This window comes from Eubalaena glacialis, chromosome 9 (genome assembly GCF_028564815.1).
Source record: "Eubalaena glacialis isolate mEubGla1 chromosome 9, mEubGla1.1.hap2.+ XY, whole genome shotgun sequence".
Taxonomy (NCBI): domain Eukaryota; kingdom Metazoa; phylum Chordata; class Mammalia; order Artiodactyla; family Balaenidae; genus Eubalaena; species Eubalaena glacialis.
Genome location: NC_083724.1, coordinates 71,456,991 through 71,480,151, shown reverse-complemented (window position 1 = coordinate 71,480,151; position 23,161 = coordinate 71,456,991). Strand labels below are relative to the sequence as shown.

The 23,161-nt window shown below is 41.9% G+C and overlaps 3 protein-coding genes across 3 annotated transcripts; all 3 read left to right on the top strand.

The window, feature by feature from the left end:
• The first annotated feature begins 937 nt into the window (after positions 1 to 937).
• LOC133097214 (interferon alpha-1-like) lies at positions 938 to 1,507 on the top strand. The gene has a single exon (XM_061199113.1). It carries the CDS (start codon positions 938 to 940, stop codon positions 1,505 to 1,507), a length of 570 nt encoding a protein of 189 aa, XP_061055096.1.
• A 9,766-nt stretch (positions 1,508 to 11,273) lies between these two features.
• Positions 11,274 to 11,957, top strand: LOC133097213 (interferon omega-1-like). The gene has a single exon (XM_061199112.1). The coding sequence runs from the start codon at positions 11,274 to 11,276 to the stop codon at positions 11,955 to 11,957; it is 684 nt and encodes a 227-aa protein (XP_061055095.1).
• A 10,257-nt stretch (positions 11,958 to 22,214) lies between these two features.
• LOC133097212 (interferon alpha-13-like) lies at positions 22,215 to 22,728 on the top strand. The gene is given in 2 exon segments (XM_061199111.1): positions 22,215 to 22,577; positions 22,579 to 22,728. Coding segments are annotated over 2 exon segments (513 nt in total).
• The last annotated feature ends 433 nt before the right edge of the window (positions 22,729 to 23,161 follow it).

Here is a 23,161-nt window from a genome sequence, read left to right as displayed (position 1 = left end):
TTCCCTAACACATCCGATCAAAAGACATCCTGCGCCCTCTTGCGACAGCGTAGAGAAGCGTGCTGTGCGGGGTTCCAGGGAAGGTTCTATGATATTTTATTGTTTAATTCTACTAAAGTTGTTCAACACATCCATAATTATGGCAAGTGATAAACAGAAAAAAATGTTGATAATATCTGGATGAATATCTAGCAGCCAGTGAAATTAAAAATTATTTTCTGATATGAAACAAAATTTAAATTACCGAAAAATAAATATTAAGAAAATAATTTAATATTTTCAATGATTTTGAGCAGTTTTTTTTTGGTTTTTTTTTTTATTTTGAGCAGTTTTAAATGATTTTTAAGTATATCTATACTTTGGTATTATTATAAAGTATTTATATAAATTTTATATGGATATGTAATTTGATACATTACTATTTATATAAGTAAATATCCTACCTCAAAAATCATTCTGCAAACTTAGTTATAAAGTTATAACAAAATTCAATAGCTTTTCCACTTAATTTATAGCTTTAAATTTTATGTCATTCTTAACCCTGCATAGAATACAAACAGTAAGCTTTGCACTTTCTCTTTCTACATATAAAGTAAAGATACCCATGGAGTAAAAAAATAGATACACAGTATATCTGTGTTACCAAAATTTCATACTGGGGGCAATTAGGAAAAAAACTATCTAAAAAGGCTCTGCGGGCAGGCTAAGAAGCAATAATGGGGAAAAAAATGTTGAGAAATGCTGCCCTAACCCATTTGGAGAGTGCAAAATGAAAAGCAAAAACAGAAGTAGAAAGTAAGAAGAAACATTCAGAAAATGGAAATGAATATGTCCCTATTTAAGACCCAGGCCTGAAGGAAGGTCTTCAGAGAACCTAGAGAGCAGGGTTCACAGAGTCCCCACCTCAGCCAGGCCGGCAGCATCTACAAGGTCCCCGATGGCCCCAACCTTGTCCCTCCTCCTGGCCCTGGTGCTGCTCAGCTGCAACTCCACCTGCTCTCTGGGCTGCGACCTGCCTCAGACCCGCAGCCTGGCTAACACCAGGGCCCTGATGCTCCTGCAACAAATGAGGAGAAGCTCCCCCTTCTCCTGCCTGAAGGACAGAAATGACTTTGGATTCCCCCAGGAGGCGTTTGGAGGCAACCAGTTCCAGAAGGCTCAAGCCATCGCTGTCGTCCATGAGACGATCCAGCAGACCTTCCAGCTCTTCAGCACAGAGGGCTCGGCTGCCGCTTGGGATGAGACCCTCCTGGACAAGTTCTGCACTGCACTTTATCAGCAGCTCACTGACCTGCAAGCCTGTCTGATGCAGGAGGCGGGGCTGGAAGGGACTCCCCTGCTGAAGGAGGACTCCATCCTGGCTGTGAGGAAATACTTCCACAGAATCACTGTCTATCTGCAAGAGAAGAAATATAGCCCTTGTGCCTGGGAGATTGTCAGAGCAGAAGTCATGAGATCCTTCTCTTCATCAACAAACTTGCAAGAAAGACTCAGGAGGAAGGAATGACACACACCTGCTTCAACACGGAAATGATTCTCACTGCCTAACAAGACCACACTTCCACCTGTGCTGCCATGTCAAAGACTCATTTCTGCTCTCATCATACCCTGAATTGAATTAATTTGTCAAGTGTTTTCAGGAATAGTCAGCAACATGATGTTCTACTCTACAGGCACTAGTCCATCACAGATGCCCATGCTGATCTATCTATTTACTTATCTACTTAAATATTTATTTATCAATTTTAATACTTATTTCACTATTTATAAAGATTTAAATTATTTTTGTTCATATAATATTATGTGCATGTATACATTGTGGTTAAGAGAAAAAATACATACTTTGTATTTAGTCAGTTTATCATTTTTCTTCATTCATTAAATTCTTACTATAGAAAACTTCCTGTTTTGCTTTTTTTCTTTAAGAAAGAAACACCAAGACTGAATGTGCAACCTGATTAAAGAATATATGTTACAATTGCTTGACCCATCATTACGATTTTCACGTTAGAAATAAAAATAGACTTCCTCTAGCCAGGTCGTGTGTTGCCCTCAGGACCTAGAGGTGAACATAACTAATCCAATTCTGCTTCGGGTAACTTTGATTTTTTTTTTTTTAAAGGAAAGTAACCTAAAAACAATAATCAGTTAATACAGGGACTTCCCTGGTGGTCCAGTGGTTAAGACTCTGCTCTCCCAATACAGGGGGCCCGGCTTCCATCCCTGGTCAGGGAACTAGATCCTGCATGCCGCAACTAAGAGCCCACATGCCGCAAGCAACTACAAGATCCTGAATGCTGCAACCAAAGATCCCGAATGCCGCAATGAAGATCCTGCACGCAGCAATGAAGATCCCGTGTGCCGCAACTAAGATCTGGCGCAGCCAAATAAATAAATAAATATTTTTTAAAAATCAGTTAATTCACAATTAAATTTAATTTATTTTAAAATAGTACTAATTTGTAGTAGAAATTAATATCAGTTAAATTTGGTGCTACAGTGAGAAGGTGGGAAAATGGAATTCCCCCAGCAGAAGGTGGATCATGTCATGCGAGGATATAGAAATTAAAGCAGTAGATATTACCTATAGTACTAGTAGACATTTCAGTGCAAATGTCCATTGGATACTGGAGATGGCAATTTATAAGCAATTCCATGAAGTGTAGAGCATGGAACAGAAGAAGTGATCAAATAGGAGGAGAGTATCGAATGAGAAAAGGACTGAAAATTGAATCCTATGACCTTAACCTTAAAAGGGAGGGAACGCCACAAAGGAAAGCAAGGGGAATGGCCATATGTTAACAGGACAAGAGAGAGTGGTGAGAAGACCATGTTTGAAAGACTGAAACTGCTTAGAAGATTCAATGCATTCGTGAAAACGTAGATAGAAAGTGCTCCTACATTGGGAAAAGAGATGGCATTGGCCATTTAGTGAGAGCTTGTTTGGTAGAATTAATCAGCAGAAACCATAGTGGAGAAGGTGGAAGCATGAATAAGAGAAGGGAATGACAATATATACAGAAAATAGGTTTGAGATATTTGCCATCTGAATTGGAGGAGAGACATAGGGTGGAACCTAGAATGGACGTGGATTAGTTTTTTCTCTGCATTGTTTTCCCTTTTTGAAATATTTTTTGCTTCTGAAGAGATTTCATGGATTTGATGTATTGAAAACTCATATCAATGTTCAAGATTTGATTTACTTTAAATCCTGACATTTAATCACTTACAGTGATAATGTATCATTACCTTGATGAATATGATGTTGAATGTCAGTAAGCTGCTCTGCGCTTGAAACCATCCACTACAAGGGAAACAGACAGAACTGACCTTAGTGAGAGCTGATTTGCTGAAATTAATCAGCAGAACCCATACTGGAGCAAGTGGAAGGGTAACAAGAGAAGAACTTCCATTGTCATTATTTCACCTGGGGAGTCACTGTACTTCTTTCACTCTCATCATAGTCAGACTTGCATTTGTTTTCCTTTTACCTCAGTACATCAAATGCAAGGACAGCTTTCCAAGAAAGTTGAATGGAGAAGCAAATCAACGATGTATTGAACATTATGGAAAATCATGGTATGGGCCCTTTATGTTTCCATTTTTGCTTCCCTCTTAAGCTACTCAACTCAAGATGATAAAGAAAGTAATTCAGTAGTAGCAAGACAACCCCTGCCCAGAAAAATACTAAATGAAAAAGAACGTAAAACATTACAAAGACTCTGACACCAGGAAAGCAGAGAAGGCTAATTTTATCTAGCATCCTATGCCCTACATTTTCACCACCCTGCGTCTTCACTGTGAGATGGAGAAGGATGAACCAAGAGGCTCAGTAGAAATGTACTGGATCATCTAATGATGCTTAATAATTACTTCAATATAAGGTTCTGATGCGAGGTCAGTAGAAGCTTCTGATGGGAGGTCTAATGGAAAATCTAAGAATACTCTTTGTTAATAATTATTTGGAGTAATTATTATGAACTCTGTACTAATGATACAATGGTGAACAAGATATAGACCTGTCTCCTATGGTGGTTACTTGTCAAACAGGTCTAATAAATCTATTTTCAAGAAGACCAATCCCAAAGGATAAGCCAGCTTGGCTGATATGGAAAATAAAGAGGGCAGAAACACAGCCCAGCACTAGAAGTAAACACAGTCAACCTCCTAGCAAGATAAATGTAAATCCTCACCCTAAAGGCCAATTTACCTCAGTTCCTTTTACCCCATACATCATGTTCAACTTTCAACAGAAACTTACCATACTAAAAGGTGAAAAACACAGTTTAAAGAGACAGAGCAAGTATCAGAACTAGACTCATATACAGTAGAGATTTAGAAATGATCAGACCAGGAGTCAAAATGATAGTGATTAAAGTGCAAAGGGCTCTAATGTAGTCATCTATTTATTCTTCTACTTTATCTCAGTCATACTATGTATGGTATTTTAAATAGTTTTGTTCATATAATATCATGTTCAACTTTATAGTGTATTCAATATAATAAAATATGCTTACCTCTGTATCGTTTCAAATTATTTTCTTGTTTAATTTATGAAACTCTCCCCCAGATGACATCTTGGATTTTTTTATTCTTACAAAAAGAAGTAGCTTTAATTTGCAAGGTATACTGAAACATGGATGATAAATTCTACTCATCATTCATTTATTTCAGTGGTTTATATTTTATTTTATTTTTTAAAATTTTATTTATTTTTCGCCGTGCTGGGTCTTTGTTGCTGTGCGCAGGCTTTCTCTAGCTGTGGCGAGCAGGGGCTACTCTTCGTTGCAATGCGAGGGCTTCTCATTGCGATGGCTTCTCTTGTTGTGCAGCACAGGCTCTAGGGGCACGGGTTTCAGTAGTTGTGGCACGTGGGTCAGTAGTTGTGGCACATGGGCTCTAGTTCACGTGGGATTCAGTAGTTGTGGCACACGGGCTCAGTAGTTGTGGCTCGCGGGCTCTAGAGCGCAGGCTCAGTAGTTGCGGCCCACGGGCTTAGTTGCTCCGCGGCATGTGGGATCTTCCCGGACCAGGGATCGAACCCGTGTCCCCTGCAATGGCAGGCGGATTCTTAACCACTGCACCAGCAGGGAAGTCCCAGGTTATATTTTAAAACTTCATATTTCTACATCGGATATATGATAGTTCTGAGAATACAGAGGTGAAAAAAGAAAATGCCAAACCTATTCTTCTGGAGAGTTCAGTTTGGAAGAGATAAAAGATATAAAAACAGTAATCATGCTAAATTATTTCAATTAAGTTTCCTATTACAATGAGAGATAGTGAAAAGGGGATTCTCTCACCAGAATCTGGAATGAGGCATCTCAAGAAGGGGAGAAAGCAGATGGACTCTATAAAGTGGCCAAGAAACATCTAAAGACAGACTTCCCACTGGTAGCAGCATATGTGGATGTCGTTCCTTAGGAGTAGAGCGTAGAACGAGATGATGACCGAAAGTTCATGAGGACCTTCAACTTTTAAGAGTGAGAAAGAGAAGGAGAGTCTGCAGAGGGCACAAAGGTAGAGTAGCCAGTGCACTTAGGAGTCAACCAGGGAAAAATGATCTTCAGAAAGCACCAAAGAAGAAAACAAAGGGCTTGAGAATTACAGAGGATGGAAGTTAAATAATTATTTATATGTGATATGGGTTTCTGCATTGAGTCTAGATTCTGCCAGGACACGTGTATGATGCTGGGGAATCACTTAACTTCCCTGAGCCTCAGTTTCCTCAAATATAAAGTAGGGGAAATATCCCTAGAGTTGTATTGAATATTAGACCAACCAGAATATTTAAGAACACTTAGCAGAGTATCATCCACAGAGTGAGGGCTAAAAACAGGTAGTGTGTTGTTTCCTATAGTTTTCATATAGGTCTAAATGGGAATAATGAATTCTCCTCCCCCTCTCTCGGTCACTGACTGCAAAACAATGACAGCCTAAAAAACAGAACTGGGAGAAAGTGTGTCATCAATTGTATGTAACTTTATATATAATAATATACATATATGGTACATATATAGGAATACATAGTATAAAATATGCTACATATAAAATATACCATATATAATATACCATACATCTATCTGCTGATTCTGATACATGGCACAATTCCCCTTCCTCTCTGTTTTCCTGGATCCCATTCTTTCACTAAAATATCACAATCATTCAGTTCCTCCCAGTGTACAAATCCATAGTGTACTTTCCCCATTCACTCTGCATTAAGCTGTACTGCCCATTCATACAGCTGTTTCCTTCTCCATTAGGGTTGCTGGCTGTCAATTTCCCCTTAAGACTACAAAGCCACCAATGGAAAGCAGAAGCTGAGTGAAAGTTCAAGGTTTGTCAGAAACTCTCATATGGCTCCACCCTCTCCGCCTGCCAAGCACTGCAGGTCCAGACTGTCCAGGCTCCCAGAGAAACACAGTGACTAGATGGCACCCTGCCCAACAATGAACAATGCTGGAGAATCCAGGAGCTCACCTGTGCCTCTATTTGCGCACTTCCACGTGCTGACTGCACTGGGAGGAACTCACCTGCTTCAGGACTCTTATTTGTTCAAAAAGCCCAAAGCGCAGGAAACATGGAGCTGAAAGGCAGCAGCAGCTTGAGAACTTGGAAGGAGAACAGAGATGTTGAAAGCGTTCACTGGAACAGCGGCAGGTCCTCAGGACACGGAAGGACACAGATGAGCTGCACTGAGGCAAGTGTTTCTCCAGGACATTCCTTTTCAGAGAAGAAAAGATTGAGGTGCGTGCGATAGCACAGAGTTCTCCCACAAGGACGTGGCCACTAGCAGTGTCCCCAGCACTGATACCACAGCAGCCTGCAGAGTCTTGGAAGGGACGAGGGTTACCTCAGTGCCAGCTGCAAACTTGTTTCGTCCTTAGGACCCAGCAAGTTATCACAGAGCAGGGAAGGATATTCCTGGGGACAATGCAATCCAAGGAATTTCGTACATTCCATCGTGATGTCTTTGCCCCTTTGAAAGACAAACAAAATAAAACATGCTTGAATAGAAGGGACACAGGCAGGGATTTTAATATATTTAGCAACAACTGGGGTAGAGCCTTTCCAGCAGGACAGGTGTCAGTAACATGCACACTGGAAGGTCACAATTTCTAAAAGCAACAAAGAGCTAAGTGGAAATTCATTTATTTAATTTAGGCAATTTGGAAAGAGGGCACTGATGGATCAATCATCTTTCTGTTCTTTCCAGTTGATGCATACAGCACTGAGTAGGTATTTTAAAGTCAGAAGGACATTTAAAGTACATTTAGAGGTTTGGAAACCTTCCTAAGGATTAGGGTCCTAAAACAAGCAGAAACGATTCCTACATTACTGCTGAAAATATCATTTTATTAACAAATGATTTTTTAAATAATATTTTTATTTCAATTCTTCAGTATTATCTTATGATGTTTTAATGGGCTGAGGCTAGAAATTTAAATAAAGAAAACTATACAAGGCCATGAGGCTGACTCTGGAGTTTAAGCCAGACTCTCCCTGCTAAGGAGCCCATTAAAAACCTTCACTGCTTCTGTCTAGGAAGCACGTAGGCTCTTCCGTCTTGGTCATACATAAGGCCTCTTCGGTACCCACATCTTAACCAATAGTTGGAACAATAAAGAGTAGAGATTCTTATTTGGACTCTATCAGTAAACAAAAGGATGTCCAGTCTGGACTGTAGGTGAGAAATGGAGGTGTCTTCATTGAGAATGCGAACAGCAGGCTGACCTGAGGAGATCGTCTGGAAAATCGGGGAGGTCCTTGTTGACTGGAAACAAATGACAACATAAGAGGTGGGCGTTCAGTTTTTTGGGAGGACTTACTGAGGACCATAGCCTGGAGGACAGCCTCTCAGTCAGCTCTGACGAACTGCTCCAAGGACATAATGGGGACGTCAGTATATATGTGATTGTGGTGAAGGGGATACGTGCAATCAAGGCACATCTTGGTAGAAGGTTGCTGCTAGTCATGAGGCGCATTTGTCACTATTAATGATTTTAGTGCTTTTCTCAGTATGAGAAGTTGCAAAAAATTGGATTCACAGAATTTTCTCAGGAAATTATCTGACTATCTGCAGGCCTATTCTGTCAGTTTTCCCGGAGCAGAGAGTGCCCCATTCCTGATCTCCACCCTGAACTCCTGTCAGGGCGTGTTGGGGTCAGGGACTGCTGTGGCTAATGACTTTATTCTTGTAGAACCAGATGGTGAGTGACTTTTTAGTTGTCATCCTGAAGGAGAAACGTCAGAGCTCACATGGCTAGAAATTGTTAGGTGCTTTTTTTTTTTTTCTTAAACTCACAAGAAAACTCAAGCGTTAAAAATACATAGATTCCAGGGGTCAGCTCTTCTAGGGTTAATAAAGTTATTTTACTATATTTCATGGAAGAAATCACTCACGAAATCTTAGACTTGGTGCTGCGTGGCTTGTGTGATCTCAGTTCCCCCACCGGGGATTGAATCCGGGCCACAGCAGTGAGAGTGCCGGATCGTAACCACTAGGCCAGTGGGAAACTGCCTTTTTTTTTTTTTTTTTTCCAATAGGCAGAAAAATCTATTCCCTTCTAACTACTTAATAGTGATTTTGTCTATTTTGATTAGAGCCTAAACTCAGTTCAGTTGACTCAGACCACACCCCATGTAGCCCTACAAAACCATAGACAGTAACCCTTTGGCACCTGAAGTGGAATAAGGGTCCTTTGTCATCTCACTGTCCTCTGTCTGCTTATTTCGTTGGTTCCTAAATATCATGTTCATGTGCAGCCTTCACTTTCTTTAATGGGCGCTTTCAGACAAATCATTGTAAACACCCTAAGGTTTGCCCTTGTATCTTTGGTACATTTGGAACAGTTCATTGGTCCAGATTTATATTTCTCTCCAGTTGTATAAGTGAGGTTGATCCAAATAGGGTTATTGAGAGGGTTGAGTTAATTTTTTTTTTCTACTTTTTGGCTGCGCCACGGGGCATGCGAGATCTTAGTTCCCCGACCAGGGATCGAACCCGTGCCCCCTGAAGTGGAAGCTCGGTGCCTTAACTACTGGACTGCCAGGGAAGTCCCTAAATTTTAAAGAACTTAGAAAGTGGCTAGTCCATTAGTAGCAAGCAATAAAATTCAGTTATTACTTTTTAATATCACGATTACTATTAACCAGATAAGATCAGGAACTTTTGGAATCATCTAATTCCCTTCCTTTAATTCTAGTTTTCTTAAAGTACCCTTCTCATTGCCTGCGTGGATCTATCACCCAGACGGATGCTCAGCAAGACTGATCTTGCTCATCCTCCCAGACAGGGTTAGTGTTCTAGCAACTGGGGTCCTGGTTGCCAGTCACTTGTGAGCTGGTGGGTGTGACTTCTTCCTTCTCTCCTCAAAACTGATCATACATGGATTAAATGAAAGAAAAATGAGGGAGCTGGTCTTGCGAAGCTGAAGGCAGTCAACTGACCCAGGACTTGGTCTTTTCTGAGCTTCTGGCAGAAGCAAGCATGTTCCTGCCTTTCTATTTTTCACATTGGCCTCATTCTTCTCCTCTGACATAGCCTCGTCCCCAACTGTGCTGCCCTGAAGTTTGCTAACTTAGAATCTGTCATTGTGTCAGGGGAAAATCACTTCCCTTCTTTCTCATTCATGACATTCAGACTCACATTTGTTTTCTTTTTGCCCACAAGACAGCTGTCGAATTTTACTTTCTAGGACAGTTGTAGTGATAAACAAAAAATGTAAAGTTTGAAAATGATAGAGACTGGAGCCCCTTTGCCTTTCTTTACCTCCCTTTATTGTTCTTACCTCATCATGAATTAGAACTAATGCAGGAGCAGCAAGACAAATCTTGTCCAGTAAGTCGCTAAGTGAATATAAGTTACAAAAACTTTAAATGAAAAATTACACACAAGTAAAGGAAAGAAGGCGATTTCTCTCTGACCTAATCCTGGGCCTCGCTGCCCTGCATTCTCAGAGGGAGACAGAGACAGAGGAAGGGAGAAGTCCAGTGGCATCAACTGACTGAATGGACAACTGAACCTCACTGGTTTCTGTGACATAAGCTTTAATGAGAGACAACACCATCGCTGAATTCTCTGCCCCCAGCTCAGAAACTTTGAGCATAACAAGTGTTGACTAGTTGTAGTAAAACAGTTGAACAATAAAATTTATATTTGGCAAAATAAACATTATGTGTCTACTCAGGGTGAAATGATTCGAATTGGATAATTCCTCCACCTCCTTAGAGAAAACACACTTTTGCTCTCAGCATCTGAGGGCTGCTGACACTTCTGATACCTGAGGACACGGGTCAGGAGGGGAGGAGGTCACCACTGAAGACTAGGGTCCTTCACACAAACACTCCAGGGGCAAGGGTGAGGGTCCTGGAAGATGAATTATTTTCCCAACAAATAAACAAGCCCCTTCACAGCAAGGAGATTTTACAGTCCTCAGGATGTGGTGAGCCTGCCCTCAGGGAGGGAGGCCAGGTTAGGAAGGGGACTCTGTCACTCTAGAGGAGAGGGTGTGATTAGTTGTGATCTCTCCCTTGTGAGTGAGGTGCTGCTGGGGAAATACAATTCTCTTGGAATTAGGACCTTCACACCCATATTCTCCTGAAAAGAACCAGGATTCCTGGTGGGGGTATTGGCCCAGCCTGTGGAGGACTATAGGTCTCCAATAAGAAAATGGTGGAAAGAAAGGACAATATCTGTAACAGTCCTCACCTCGTGGTCCCCTGAAGCATGACCACACGGACATGAAGGAACATGTTCTAGAAGGAAAGGAAACATGGGAGAAGCTCATGGACTCATAATAATCAGCTTCTTCTCTAAATCAAACACTAAACAAAACCCACCTTTTGTTTCAAAGAGCTTATGCCAGAGTGATCTGGTAAATCCCTAAGCAACTACAGAAACCATACGGCTGAGAGAGCCTGCCTTCCTATGTAAAGTAAGAGGTAAAAATGGAACCTAAGATCAGGGCTAAAAATTTGTTCCTGGAACAGAGAAGACCAACATTTATGCATGAGAGATATAGAATGTGTGTATTTACAAACCTACATCACTTCTGACTTTAAGACAAAAACCTTTCTCATTTGATTAATAAATATCCATTTGGATGGGCACATCTGAAATTACTGGGAAAATTAAACTTCTTGCAAAATTAATAGTTTAGAATGATGACATCTTCGTAGACCATACTGAGAATACATAAATGAAAATCAAAAAAGGAAGTAAAAGTGTATAGAAATGTTTAGAAAATGAAAATTATTGTGTTCCCTATTTAATGGCCTTGCTTAGAAAGAATGTCATCAGAGAACCTACCCGCAAGGTTCCTCCAGACGACTGTCTCAGCCAGGCCAGCAGCAGCCTCATTTGCCCCATGGCCTTCGTGCTCTCTCTACTGACCGCCCTGGTGATGTTCAGCTACGGCCCTGGTGGATCTCTGGGCTGCGACCTGTCTCAGAACCATGTGCGGATTAGCAGGAAGAACTTCATGCTTCTGGGCCAAATGAGGAGAATCTCCCCTAGCTTCTGTCTGAAGGATAGAAAAGACTTCGGTTTCCCCCAGGACATGGTGGATGGCAGCCAGCTCCCGAAGGCCCAGGCCACCTCTGTCCTCCACGAGATGCTCCAGCAGATCTTCCACCTCTTCCACACAGAGCGCTCCTCTGCCGCCTGGGACACCTCCCTCCTGGACAAACTCCACACTGGACTCCATCAGCAGCTGGAGGACCTGGACGCCTGCTTGGTGCAGGCGATGGGAGAGGAAGAATCTGCCCTGGGAGTGACGGGCCCTACACTGGCCGTGAAGAGGTACTTCCAGGGAATCCATCTCTACCTGAAAGAGAAGAAATACAGTGACTGTGCCTGGGAAATTGTCAGAGTGGAAATCATGAGATCCTTGTCTTCATCAACCAACTTGCAAGAAAGGATAAGAATTATGGATAGAGACCTGGGGTCACCTTGAAAGGATTCTCATTGACTAAGATGCCCTATCACCCTTGCACATATGTGTTTGGTCATTTCAGAAGGCTCTTATTTCAATTTTAATCACAGAATTTATTGTATTAATTCAGCTATTACTTTGTCAGTAGTAATAAGCAAGTATATGTTAAAATTATTCAGCTTCAGGGGCATCAGCCCCTAAGCAATGACTACCCTGTTATTTATTTATTCTGTTTATTTGCTTATTTATTTATTTATTTCTGTATCTTATTTTTATGTTTTCACATAAATATATTTATACTTACATTGTATTAAAATTTAGAAAATATTCACCTTTCTATTTCATTAAATTTGCATTTTGTTTTATTTATTAAATTCTTATGAGAGAAAACTTCTTGAGTTTTTTAAGTTCTGAAACCTACATTCTTATTTTTTTCTATGTAAACTTATTTCAGACTAGTATTTGTCCATTTTGTCCTTTGGAACAGTCCTACCACTTTCATTGCAGGAAATGCTTGTCAAAAGGTGGAATTCCATGGAACTGAGGGAAGTCCTGGAAATTATGGAGAATGGTTAGTCCTGATGTCATAGGTGTAACTGATTTATACCCACCAGGAAAGAGTGGTCGGTGCAAATACCTGTGGGAAGGAGTCATCTCCTCCAGGGAAGCTGGTGACATATGGTGTTGACTGCCGATCCTGGCACCTTCCCCCCGCCTTCTCCCCAGTCCTGCTTTACTGAACCATTCTTCCCTTATACATACCTTCAGTCCCTCCAACTCACTGACCAGCCACACAGCTGCTCTGGTTCTGTGCACGTTTCCAGCTTCAAGGTTTCTGTTAGAGTGAAAGCCACAGGAAGAGAGCACAAGTGAAAGGAGAGTTCTAGGATTTTCAAAACCTCTGTGAGAAGGAGCCAGTGTTCATGGCACTGGATCCCAGCTCTGCTATTAATAGCAGTGTGACCTTGACAAATAACACAAACACTAAGCTCCCTAGTTTCCTCATCTTTAATATGGGGACAATAGTAGTATTTTTTCATAGGATTATTCTCAGGATTCAATGAGTAAATATACACAAGAGGCATAAAAGTGTGTCTGTCAGAAATAAGCAGGACTGTTAGAGTCACAGAGTGGCTACCCTCAGGGAGGAGAAGGAGAGCTGCTCTGAGGTAGCAACTGGAAGGCAACATAAGAAACGTGCTAGGTCCTGGGCAAAATCTATTAGTTTTAACTTGGGTGCTAGTTTCACAATGTCATTCAGTGTGTGAAATTTCCGTGCTGTATGTTGAGGATACTTGCAATTTCTGTGTAGTATACTTCTTTTTTAAAAAATAAATTTATTTATTTATTTACATTTTATGTTTGGCTGCATTGGGTCTTCGTTGCAGCGAGCGGGAGCTACTCTTCCTTGCGGTGTGCAGCCTTCTCATTGCAGTGGCTTCTCTTGTCACGAAGCATGGACTCTAGGCGCGCAGGCTTCAGTCGTTGTGGCTTGTGGGCTCTAGAGCGCAGGCTCAGTAGTTGTGGTGCACGGGCTTGGTTGCTCCGCGGAATGTGAGATCTTCCCGGACCAGGGCTTGAACCCGTGTCCCCTGCATTGGCAGGCGGATTCTTAACCACTCTGCCACCAGGGAAGTCCTTGTGTATTATACTTCTGAAAGACTTTCTGGGAAGTAGTAAAAATTCTTTGAGAAAGAAGGATCAGTAGAAAATACTTGGATCTACTTTAAAAATGAATAATATGGAAATAACAGAGACCTCAAATAATGCAAAAAGTCACAAACGGTTTTCATTAATAATGTTTGTTGCTTCCTTACTATGAGAAAGGCACAAAATAGCTTCTGAACTCTTTCATTTTTTGGTCTTTCAGCAGCAACGCAGAAGCAGGAAGAAAAAAGCAGGAGCTATGAAAGGTAAGGTTCTGCTCTCTAATCCTGGGCCCTCCCGGGTTTGATCTTAGTTCTCTTTTCCATACAGTCCCAGGTCTATAATTGCTGGCAATGTCACCTCCTACAGCCTGTACTCTCAGAAAATAATGGCCCCCCAGAGGAGACACTCAGAGCAAGAAAGCAAAGAAGTCAGGACCTGGGACACTTCTAACCCACGCTCTGCTCGTCCATGTGAAAGCTGGGCCATGGCACTTACCCACCAAGTGACAGTGTGAGACGTGGTGGAACAATGACTGTTTTGGTGGCAAAATTTGGGGTAATGACTCCGACAAGTTAACCTCCCTAAGTTTCATAGTCTGTGTCTGGGAGAGTCCCAGGATTGTTGTGATGATTGCCTGGGGCAATGTGTGTGAAAGAGCTGTAAAATGACACCGCTCTACACACATGGACCTTACTATTAGTGTCACTGAACCTCCGACCTCGAATTCTAGTTCCTGGGCATTAGTCTTGAACGAATCTCTTCCCAGTGGAGCAGTCTTCTCAGCACGTTCCACGCTCTCTTTGCTTCCACTCTCGCTGGACACACCCAGGCTCCTATTTCTGGTTTGCAGAGCTCACCTGAAAGGCACTCATGTGACACCAGCCCCACCCTCTCTTCAGAAAGGTGATTCATATCTTCTGTCATCTCAGGCATCCCTCTTGCTGGCTGGCCCTGTGGAATTCCAGGGTCCTAGTCCAGCAAGAGGCTGACACGAGGGAGTCCCACTGGGAACGGAATATGGAAGGAAGCCTTGGGGTAAGGCATCTTCTGAAAACAAAATGGTCTCTCTCAAAAACAGCAAAGTTCATTCTTCACAAGTAAATTGTTTCTTCTAAAAAAGGGTGTTTTCTTTTGTCTCTGCTGCGTTTGGGGGAAGGATGCAGTAGTCCGGGAACCGGGTTTAGAGAAAAGAAGAGGTTCTCTAGTTCTGATTGAGAGCTGACTTTGAGTGTTTGAGGCGGAGGAAGGTTAGGGAGGGAGTCTGACAGTGGCCTTGCACACCCTCTACCATCTCAGCTGCCTTCATTTGTGTCAGGATGAATACAGCCCTTCACAAAGCACATACAAAAGCATAGGAACTTGACAAATACTGAGGGGCTTTACAAATTGAGAAAATCCATTAAAGAACGAGTCTCAGGAACTGGACTTCCCAGTCCTTCCCCTTCTCCATCATGATACTGATCTGTAACAGCCATGGGTTGGAATGTTTGGGGTTACACAGGCACATAGATTCCCAAATGTCCCAATCAGCCTCTAGGAACAGAGACAAGAAACTTCACATATTCCCCAAAACAGCACTGGAATTTGGCATTCCTGAGGTCTCAAGTTCAGAGGGAAATGGAACAAACCAGAGGACCCCAAATATTTTGATGGAGAATAACTTTCATCTAACTCCAAGGCCTTCTTGCATCCTGATGAAAGCTGGGCAAAGCAGCTCAGCTCCCCAGTTCTCAATTTAGCCTGAATGAAAGTGTACAACTGAGGACTTTTCGCCTTTCCTTCCTCATGGGACAGGCTCTGGAGCAGCAGGGACGCAGAACTCCTGGCCATGTTTGTGGTTGAGCAAGCAGGGACGAGAGGAGGCCAAAGGGGAGGCAGAGCAGTATAGGGTCTTAGCAAACCTGGGAGTGGAACAGCATAGTCGTATCAGGCTTAGGAAAGAGATCTCCCTCTGCATCAGGTACCGTACTCAGCTCACTCTCCAGCTACACTTCTTATTCCCACCCAGTATCCTGCACACTGTTAGGGACATCATTGGTCCTCAGAGTTGTTAATAAAAGTGATAAATGTAATAAGCTGAACATACTTGTGCCAGTAAAACTGTTTGAAAACGACAGTCTTGCTGCATCTTCTCTTGTGAGTGACTCTTGTCTTCTCAGGTGACCAGTAAATTTGTTAGCTCGGCATCTCCTTAGTCTTCCTTCAACTTCATGCATGATTTAGGGCAATTGTTTTCTTTTTCCTATAGTACAGTTTTCTCAGCTTTAGAATAGGGATAATGAGACTACTATATTCCATTCAACATACCATCGCATGTTATGTGCTCTATATAATGAGAATATAATAAGTCATAAAGTTATCTTAAGTGAGCAGATTATTTAAAGCACCAGGGACATATTAAACATAGCGATGATAGTTGTTATTGTGACAGGTATGCACAAAGGAGTAAAAGCCATTATTTCATGTCCACTCAAAAGATACACATTTTTTTAGAGATTTTTTTTGATGTGGACCATTTTTAAAGTCTTTATTGAATTTGTTACAATATTGCTTCTGTGTTTTTTATGTTTTGGTTTTTTGGCCCTGAGGCATATGGGATCTTAGCTCCCCAACGAGGGATCGAACCCACACCCCTTGCATTGGAAGGCGAAGTCTTAACCACAGGACTGCCAGGGAAGTCCCCAAAAGATATTGATATAATGCCATATTTGTGCCTTACTGAGCTCATAATTTTGTTATGCAAAAATTCTACCTCTGTGAATTAAAATAGGATCATCTTTTTAAGTATTGTGCAAAGCACACACACAAATTTTTAACTTCTACTAGCAAATGAAATATTCTCACGGATGTACCAAACACTAGATTACAAATACCTATGGCTCTCTAGTGGGCATCAAAACAAAATGCAATCAGTGCATTGGCACAGAGATATTTATCAATATTAAGTAGAAAGTAATATATTAAGTTTAAATTTACATCATGCTGAAATTAAAAGCATTTTGATGCAAACAGATTGCAAATATTTATGCAACTTATCCATATAAAATGACATTTTGAAGAAGTGAATAAAACTCTCCAATGAAAAACCCTGATTATATATATAAAGCTGAATGCTTAATCTATTAAGCCTTAAGGGTCTATTAAGCCTTAAGGGTCTTCTAAGACCCTTGCTTAAAACAAATGAGAGGAATAAAATATTTTGAAAATTGAGATTAATTTCTTAAAATACTTACTAGGTCATAAGATATTGCCAATAAGCTACATCTTACTGAGGTTAGAGATCAATGTGAAGCAGCCTTGGCTGACATGTCCGAAGCATCAGATACTTGCCATTACACCCGCCATTTTAAAGTCTGACCTTCATCTGGTCTCTAAGTCACCACCATCGTCTGCTTTTCTGTTCCTCCTCCTCTCCTTTCTTTGTTGACTCCACACTCTCATCTTAGGGAATTGGTGTTCCTCAAAGATCTATGCTAGTCCCACCCTTCATCCTCTCTGCACATATAGTCTCAACCTCCCAAATAGTTCCAAACGTCATCTCTATGACTGTTGACTTCCATATGCATGTCTTTACCCAGGTTCACATCTCCAAACAAAGGTCATTAGCTCCAAACCCTCATATTTACCTGCTACCCTAGATGATCTCCATACATGGCCAAAACTGACCATCATGCAATTACCTGGCAAACTCCTGCAGACCGCTGGGACGTCAGCTTACCAACTGCTCTTGCAGAAGCTTTCCCTGATCCATGCAAGCTCACATACTCCCAAGAACCTGTACTTTCCCTGTCACAGCATTAGCATTCCTTCAATTGAACACCTAGTTACCCATATCTCCACCAGACTGCAAGCTCTGTGATAGCAGGCAATGGGTCTACTATTTTCATTGTACCTGGCACCCACCACAGCGCCAACAATACAAGGGATATTTACACTTCTTTGTTGAAGTTTAAATTCCATGATTCTATAATATATTTCACAGTTTATTGATCATGCAACTGCTGAAACTGAATCAGCAACCATTAGACATGCTTTCTCCGAGAAAGAACAAGTAAAAGAGAACAGCTCCAGCTGCTATAACCTGTCATAATGCCTTGTGCATCTCCTTCACATCCTAGAAAGGGTTTCAAGCTAATTTTTTACTCTTTAAGGCCTGTCTTCTCTGACAGAGTGCTCCATTAAGAAAGTAATATCTTTGTTTTATCTACCAATATATTAAAAAACACAAGTAAAATCCTGAAAGCAGAGATACTTCAAAATATTTTAAGAACCAATGAAATGAATAAAACTATTTATGTTCCCTTTGGATTTTAAGGCAGATTAAAGGTTTAAGGACCCTCTGGTTTTCTTTAAGAGTATGAGTTAAACCTAACACTTAAAATATACCTTTTGCACCCCCAAAGCAAAGGAAAATAAGACACAAAGCTGACCATATCATAATATGAAGAATAAATTTGGTAAATATAACAATCAACATAGAGAAATAAATTCTAATTATTACAAATTAAAAATAAATTTTCTGTCCATTCAAAAGTATTGTTTCCACTTACTATTGAAAAACAATGTGCTGAGATGACTCAATGCATTTACAACTGAATCAGAAGAAAAGTCATTGAACTGAGCGAATATTGACGCGCTTGAGGCCACCTCTAAGCAGAGAAGACTCCATTGTAGAAGACTGGGTCCAGGTCTCCTTTTCCCACTCCTGGGTTCTCTGAGGTTGAACATACAGGGAAAGCACACTCTGATTTTCACGCCTTATTGTGAAAATTGTCCCGGGCAAAATATTGTCCCGGGCACAGCAGCTATGGACTTTCTTTTCAGATCGAGCCTGGTCCTTTGGAAGGAGTTCTTCAAAGTCAGGCTGGAGTCCTCATTGACCAGGAGGGTCTTTTCCTCCCCATCTCCTGCACCAAACTAGTCTCCAGATCTTCCCACTGTTGATCAAGCCCAGTGAGGAATTTCAGCTGTTTGTGCTGAAGACGAAGGAGAAGTGCTGTATCGTCTCATGGAGAATGAGGCGGCCTGAGCGTTTTGGAACTGGCTGTCAGCCAGCTGGTGCTGATGGAACCTGAAAACCTTCTTGTCCTTCAGGCAGGAAAACAAAGAAGATTCTCCCTGTTAGGGGCAGGACTGTGAGGGTCTCCTGCTTTGGCAGGCCGTGGTTCGGGGCCAGGTCACAGCTAAGGGTGCAGACAGGGCTGGAGAACATCATCCTGGGTGTCATCAGTGAGGAGGGTGGCAGGCCCCAGTGAGCCTGGTGATGCAGGTGTCTGGCTGTGGGCGCCTGTATCCAGCTGCTCTGAGTACCTGCCTGCAAATGAGATTCTTAAATAGGCCAGGATTGTCATTTCTCTACTTATCCCAGTGTTGTTTCCATGTTTTTGCAATTTGTCTTCCATTTATGGGCAACATAGAATGTCGCAACTTCAATTCTTCTTTTATTACACTGGAAATTAAACACACTCCTGGAACATGAAAGAGTGTCAATCCAATAGGATGTATTCATCTAAATGAGACCCAAGGTTGAAATAAAAACCTGAGTCTCAATATATCTCTTTTTCAATTCTGATGAGAATACTTAGAGGTTTGACCCTGTACTCTATTTTGCCACTTCTTAAATTGCACCAAAATACAACTAGCCTCACCTCTCTGCATTTTCCTCTAAAGGGACTGATACATTAGATTTAAATTCTTCCACATTTCTTTACAGGATCATAGCTCACATTTTCTGACAGTTTACAGATAATGGTGACATAAAAATGAACAGCAAGGGTAAATTCATGCAGTTCTCTTCATTCTGTCACCAGAAATGTTCTGACTGCACATATATGTGACAACGCGCTTGGCAATGTGGATTCCAGGAAAGTAAGGCAGGGATGGTGACTGCCCTCCAGGGAGCAGGGAGGACAGACTTCAGAGGCAGGATTAGGATGAAGGCAGCACCGCGTGCTCAGTGCAGCTGAGGGCCAGTGCTCAGAGCTGATGAAGCGGAGAGCCTGGGAGCAGCGGAAGGCTCCACTCTGACAAAAATCTGGGGCTCCTGAATTTAAATGACATCAGAATTTCATTTCCTCTTTTAAAAAATGGAGACAACTTTAGTTGTGGTCACACAAGACATTGCCTAGATCAAATAAAATAAAGTTTGCAAAGTAAAGGCTGAGAATTTGAACAGAGTGAATGATAGCAGCCTTTTGTATTAATATAACAAATGGTAACCTGTATAGTCCACCCTCAGCCCAGCCAAGAGAAGCTCTGACTACAGGTTCCTTAACACTCAGGGGTCTGCATGTTGAGGCCCCCAAATGCAAACTCTAGGAGAGGGATTGCCTGTAGGCCTGCGAAGGAGTAAAGACCTAGTCTCTACCCTTAGAGCAGGGCCCAGTACATTAAGGAGAAATCCTTCCACATCTGAAGCTCTTTGCAGCATCTAAGAAAGTGTTTTGACCTCCTCCCCACAAAAAAAAAAAAAAAAAAAAAAAAAAAGCTGCTCTGTGACTAGTATAAATGAGATAAATAGTCCTTTTCCTCACCTTATTTTGTTTCAGACCACCTCTGGTGTTAATTTTTAAGACAGGTTAAATTATACTTTAAAAACAAACACATAACCTCAGAGAAATAGAGATCAGATTTGTGGTTACCGTAGCCAAGGGGGTGTGAGTTGAGAAAATCAGATGAAGGCAGTCAAAAGGGTTTTTTCATCCTTAAAAAAAAGACATTAAAATAATGTTGTAGAGACCAGGAAAATGGTTAGAAATATACATATGGGGGAGACAGTGATGAGAAGTAAAGCATTCCTAGATTTTCAGCCATGGAACGGCACAATACTCTAATTCAAAAGCTATTTCCTGGCTTAGCATTAGGGCAATGTTAAGCTAGTACTTCTCTTAAGCACGAATGGTAAGAAGACACCAAATCTAAGTCATCAAGATAAAGGATGTTTTAATGCAATATTTTAAAATGAAAATTAATACCAAAATATGCACGAGGAACGAAATATAAAAATTTTAAGTAAAGAAATGAAGTTGACCTCCATTTGCATGGCCCTGACAGTCTTACAAAGTAAGCCTTCATGATGTAAATGACATTTGGGCAAATTCCACTTAGTGTATAAAATTCTTACTAAAGAAAAATGAAAAAGTCTGACCTGCTAAATGTCCTCAGTTGCTTGTACACACCAACTCTTCTTTCTAACCATATAGTCAAGGTGAGGTCCTGGGAAAGACATTTCAGGAACATGAGTTAAAAATCAGTTAAGACTATCACGGGGTCATTAGAAATTGTCAAACATGGTAATTCCCTCAATTAAAAACAAGTGAGAAAGTAATCTTGAAAACATTAATGAGTTGGCTTCCATTAAAGGTAGAAAAGTAAAACTGCATTAAATACTCGGGATTTCCCTGGTGGCGCAGTGGTTAAGAATCCACCTGCCTACGCAGGGCACACGGTGTTCGATCCCTGGTCTGGGAAGATCCCACATGCCGTGGAGCAACGAAGTCCATGTGCTGCTACTACTGAGCCTGTGCTCTGGAGCCCGCGAGCCACAGCTACTGAGCCTGCGCGCCCAGAGCCCGTGCTCCTCAACAAGAGAAGCCACCGCAGTGAGAAGCCCGCGCACCGTAACGAAGACTGAACCCAGCCTAAAATAAATAAACAAATAATTAATTATATTAAATACTTTAGTATAAAGACAATAGTTTAAATAAAGTTTAATAAAATGCTGTATTTGAATATGAAAATATATTTTAATATTCTATGCTTAATACTGAAAATATTTTAACATAAGTTCATTATAAAAATATGAAACATTTAAAGTATTTAATTTAAATATGATATGAATTAAGTTAAATATAAAATTAATTTTAAAATATAAAAAATAAAATGCTGTGAGTTTTTTAATATTCCTACTTTTCAGATATTCAGTACTTTCTCCCTCACTTTAACGCTGTATCCTTGAAAGACACCATGAAGTCCCAGAGCATCTACAGGGGCGCTCAGCTCCCGCGTCCTCGGCCCCGGTGGTGGCCGCGCTCCGACTCACCCCCAGGGCGTCCCCAACATCGTCCTGTCGTCCCATCGCCGCCGCCGCGTTCCCTTTTCTCTGAGCCTTCGCTGCCTCGCGCCAGAAACGAGCCCGAAGCTGTAAAATCGGCTCCCCTTTCTCTGAGGCTGGGAATCGCTCTGATTCCCCACCTCAGACCGCTCAGAAAAAGGCTTCTTTCCCCAAAATTGCCTCGCTCAAGTTTCTGTGAGAAAATAAAGCGCAAAACTCAGGGGAAGCCCCGAAAATGCAAGGTTCCGGTTCCCAACCAGACAAAAATGTCGCTGGCCGGGCCGCGACAAGGCTTCCTCTTCAACATTCAGCACCGAGAAAACGAAGGTGTTTCGCGCACTATGCTGACTATTAAAGCAGCCTCAGTGTCTACGTTTCGCCCTGTCTCTCGAGCTGCAGGACACAGCCGCAGACTGCAAACTCGGTAGTCGGCGTTTCCCAAACAAACCCTGCGCCCTCTACCGGCCGCCTAGGGAAGGACGCTGTCCACAGTTCCAGGGAAGGAAGCGTCCCACTAATTGTTTGGCGGTGCCCGCGCGCCCCCTGGCGGCCATCTAGTGAATCACTCATTCTCAATGGCCCAGATCTATTTGCTAGTGGCAGGAGTGATGCTCTGCTCCATCCCTGCTTGCTCTCTTGGCTGGAACTTGCCTAGAAGCCATAGCCAGGAAAACAAGGAAGTCTTCCAACATTTGGAACAGATGCAAAGGATCCCCTCGCAGTGGTGCCTAAAGGACAGAACCGACTTCAAATTTCCTTGGAAAAGAGAGAATATCACCCCAATCCAGACGACTCAAGGCACCTGTCACCACCATCTGATGCTCCAGCAGATCTTCAACCTCTTCGCCACGGAGGACAGCCGTGCTGCCTGGAACAACACCCTCCTCGATAAACTTCTCTCTAGCCTTCATCTGAGGCTGCACCGACTGGAGCAGCTGAAAAAAAGACAATCTAGATTGTTGAGATTTGGGACTTGCTGCCCGGGAGTATTTCCACGGAATCCATGTCTACCTGAAGGCAAAGGAATACAGCCCCTGTGCCTGGGAGGTTGTCAGAGTGGAAATTGAAAGGTGCCTTTCCCTTATGTAAGAATCCTCAAAGAAATGTCAACAAATACAGAATATTTTTTACACTCGTGACACTTTTCATTCAATTACATTAGTGTTCAAGTCCAAAGCAATCTCGACTTGTGTTTCCTCACAGGCTGAAAAATGTCTGAAATGAAAATCATGATTTTAAAAAAGGTTTAACAGAAGAACACAATCTCTTTTCTTTTTCTTTTTTTAAATAGTTATTAAATTAAATTAATTTATTTATTTATGGCTGTGTTGGGTCTTCGTTTCTGTGCGAGGGCTTTCTCTCTAGTTGCGGCAAGTGGGGGCCACTCTTCATCGCGGTGCGAGGGCCTCTCATTATCGCGGCCTCTCCCGCTGCGGAGCACAGGCTCCAGACGCGCAGGCTCAGCAATTGTGGCTCACGGGCCTAGTTTCTCCGCGGCATGTGGGATCTTCCCAGACCAGGG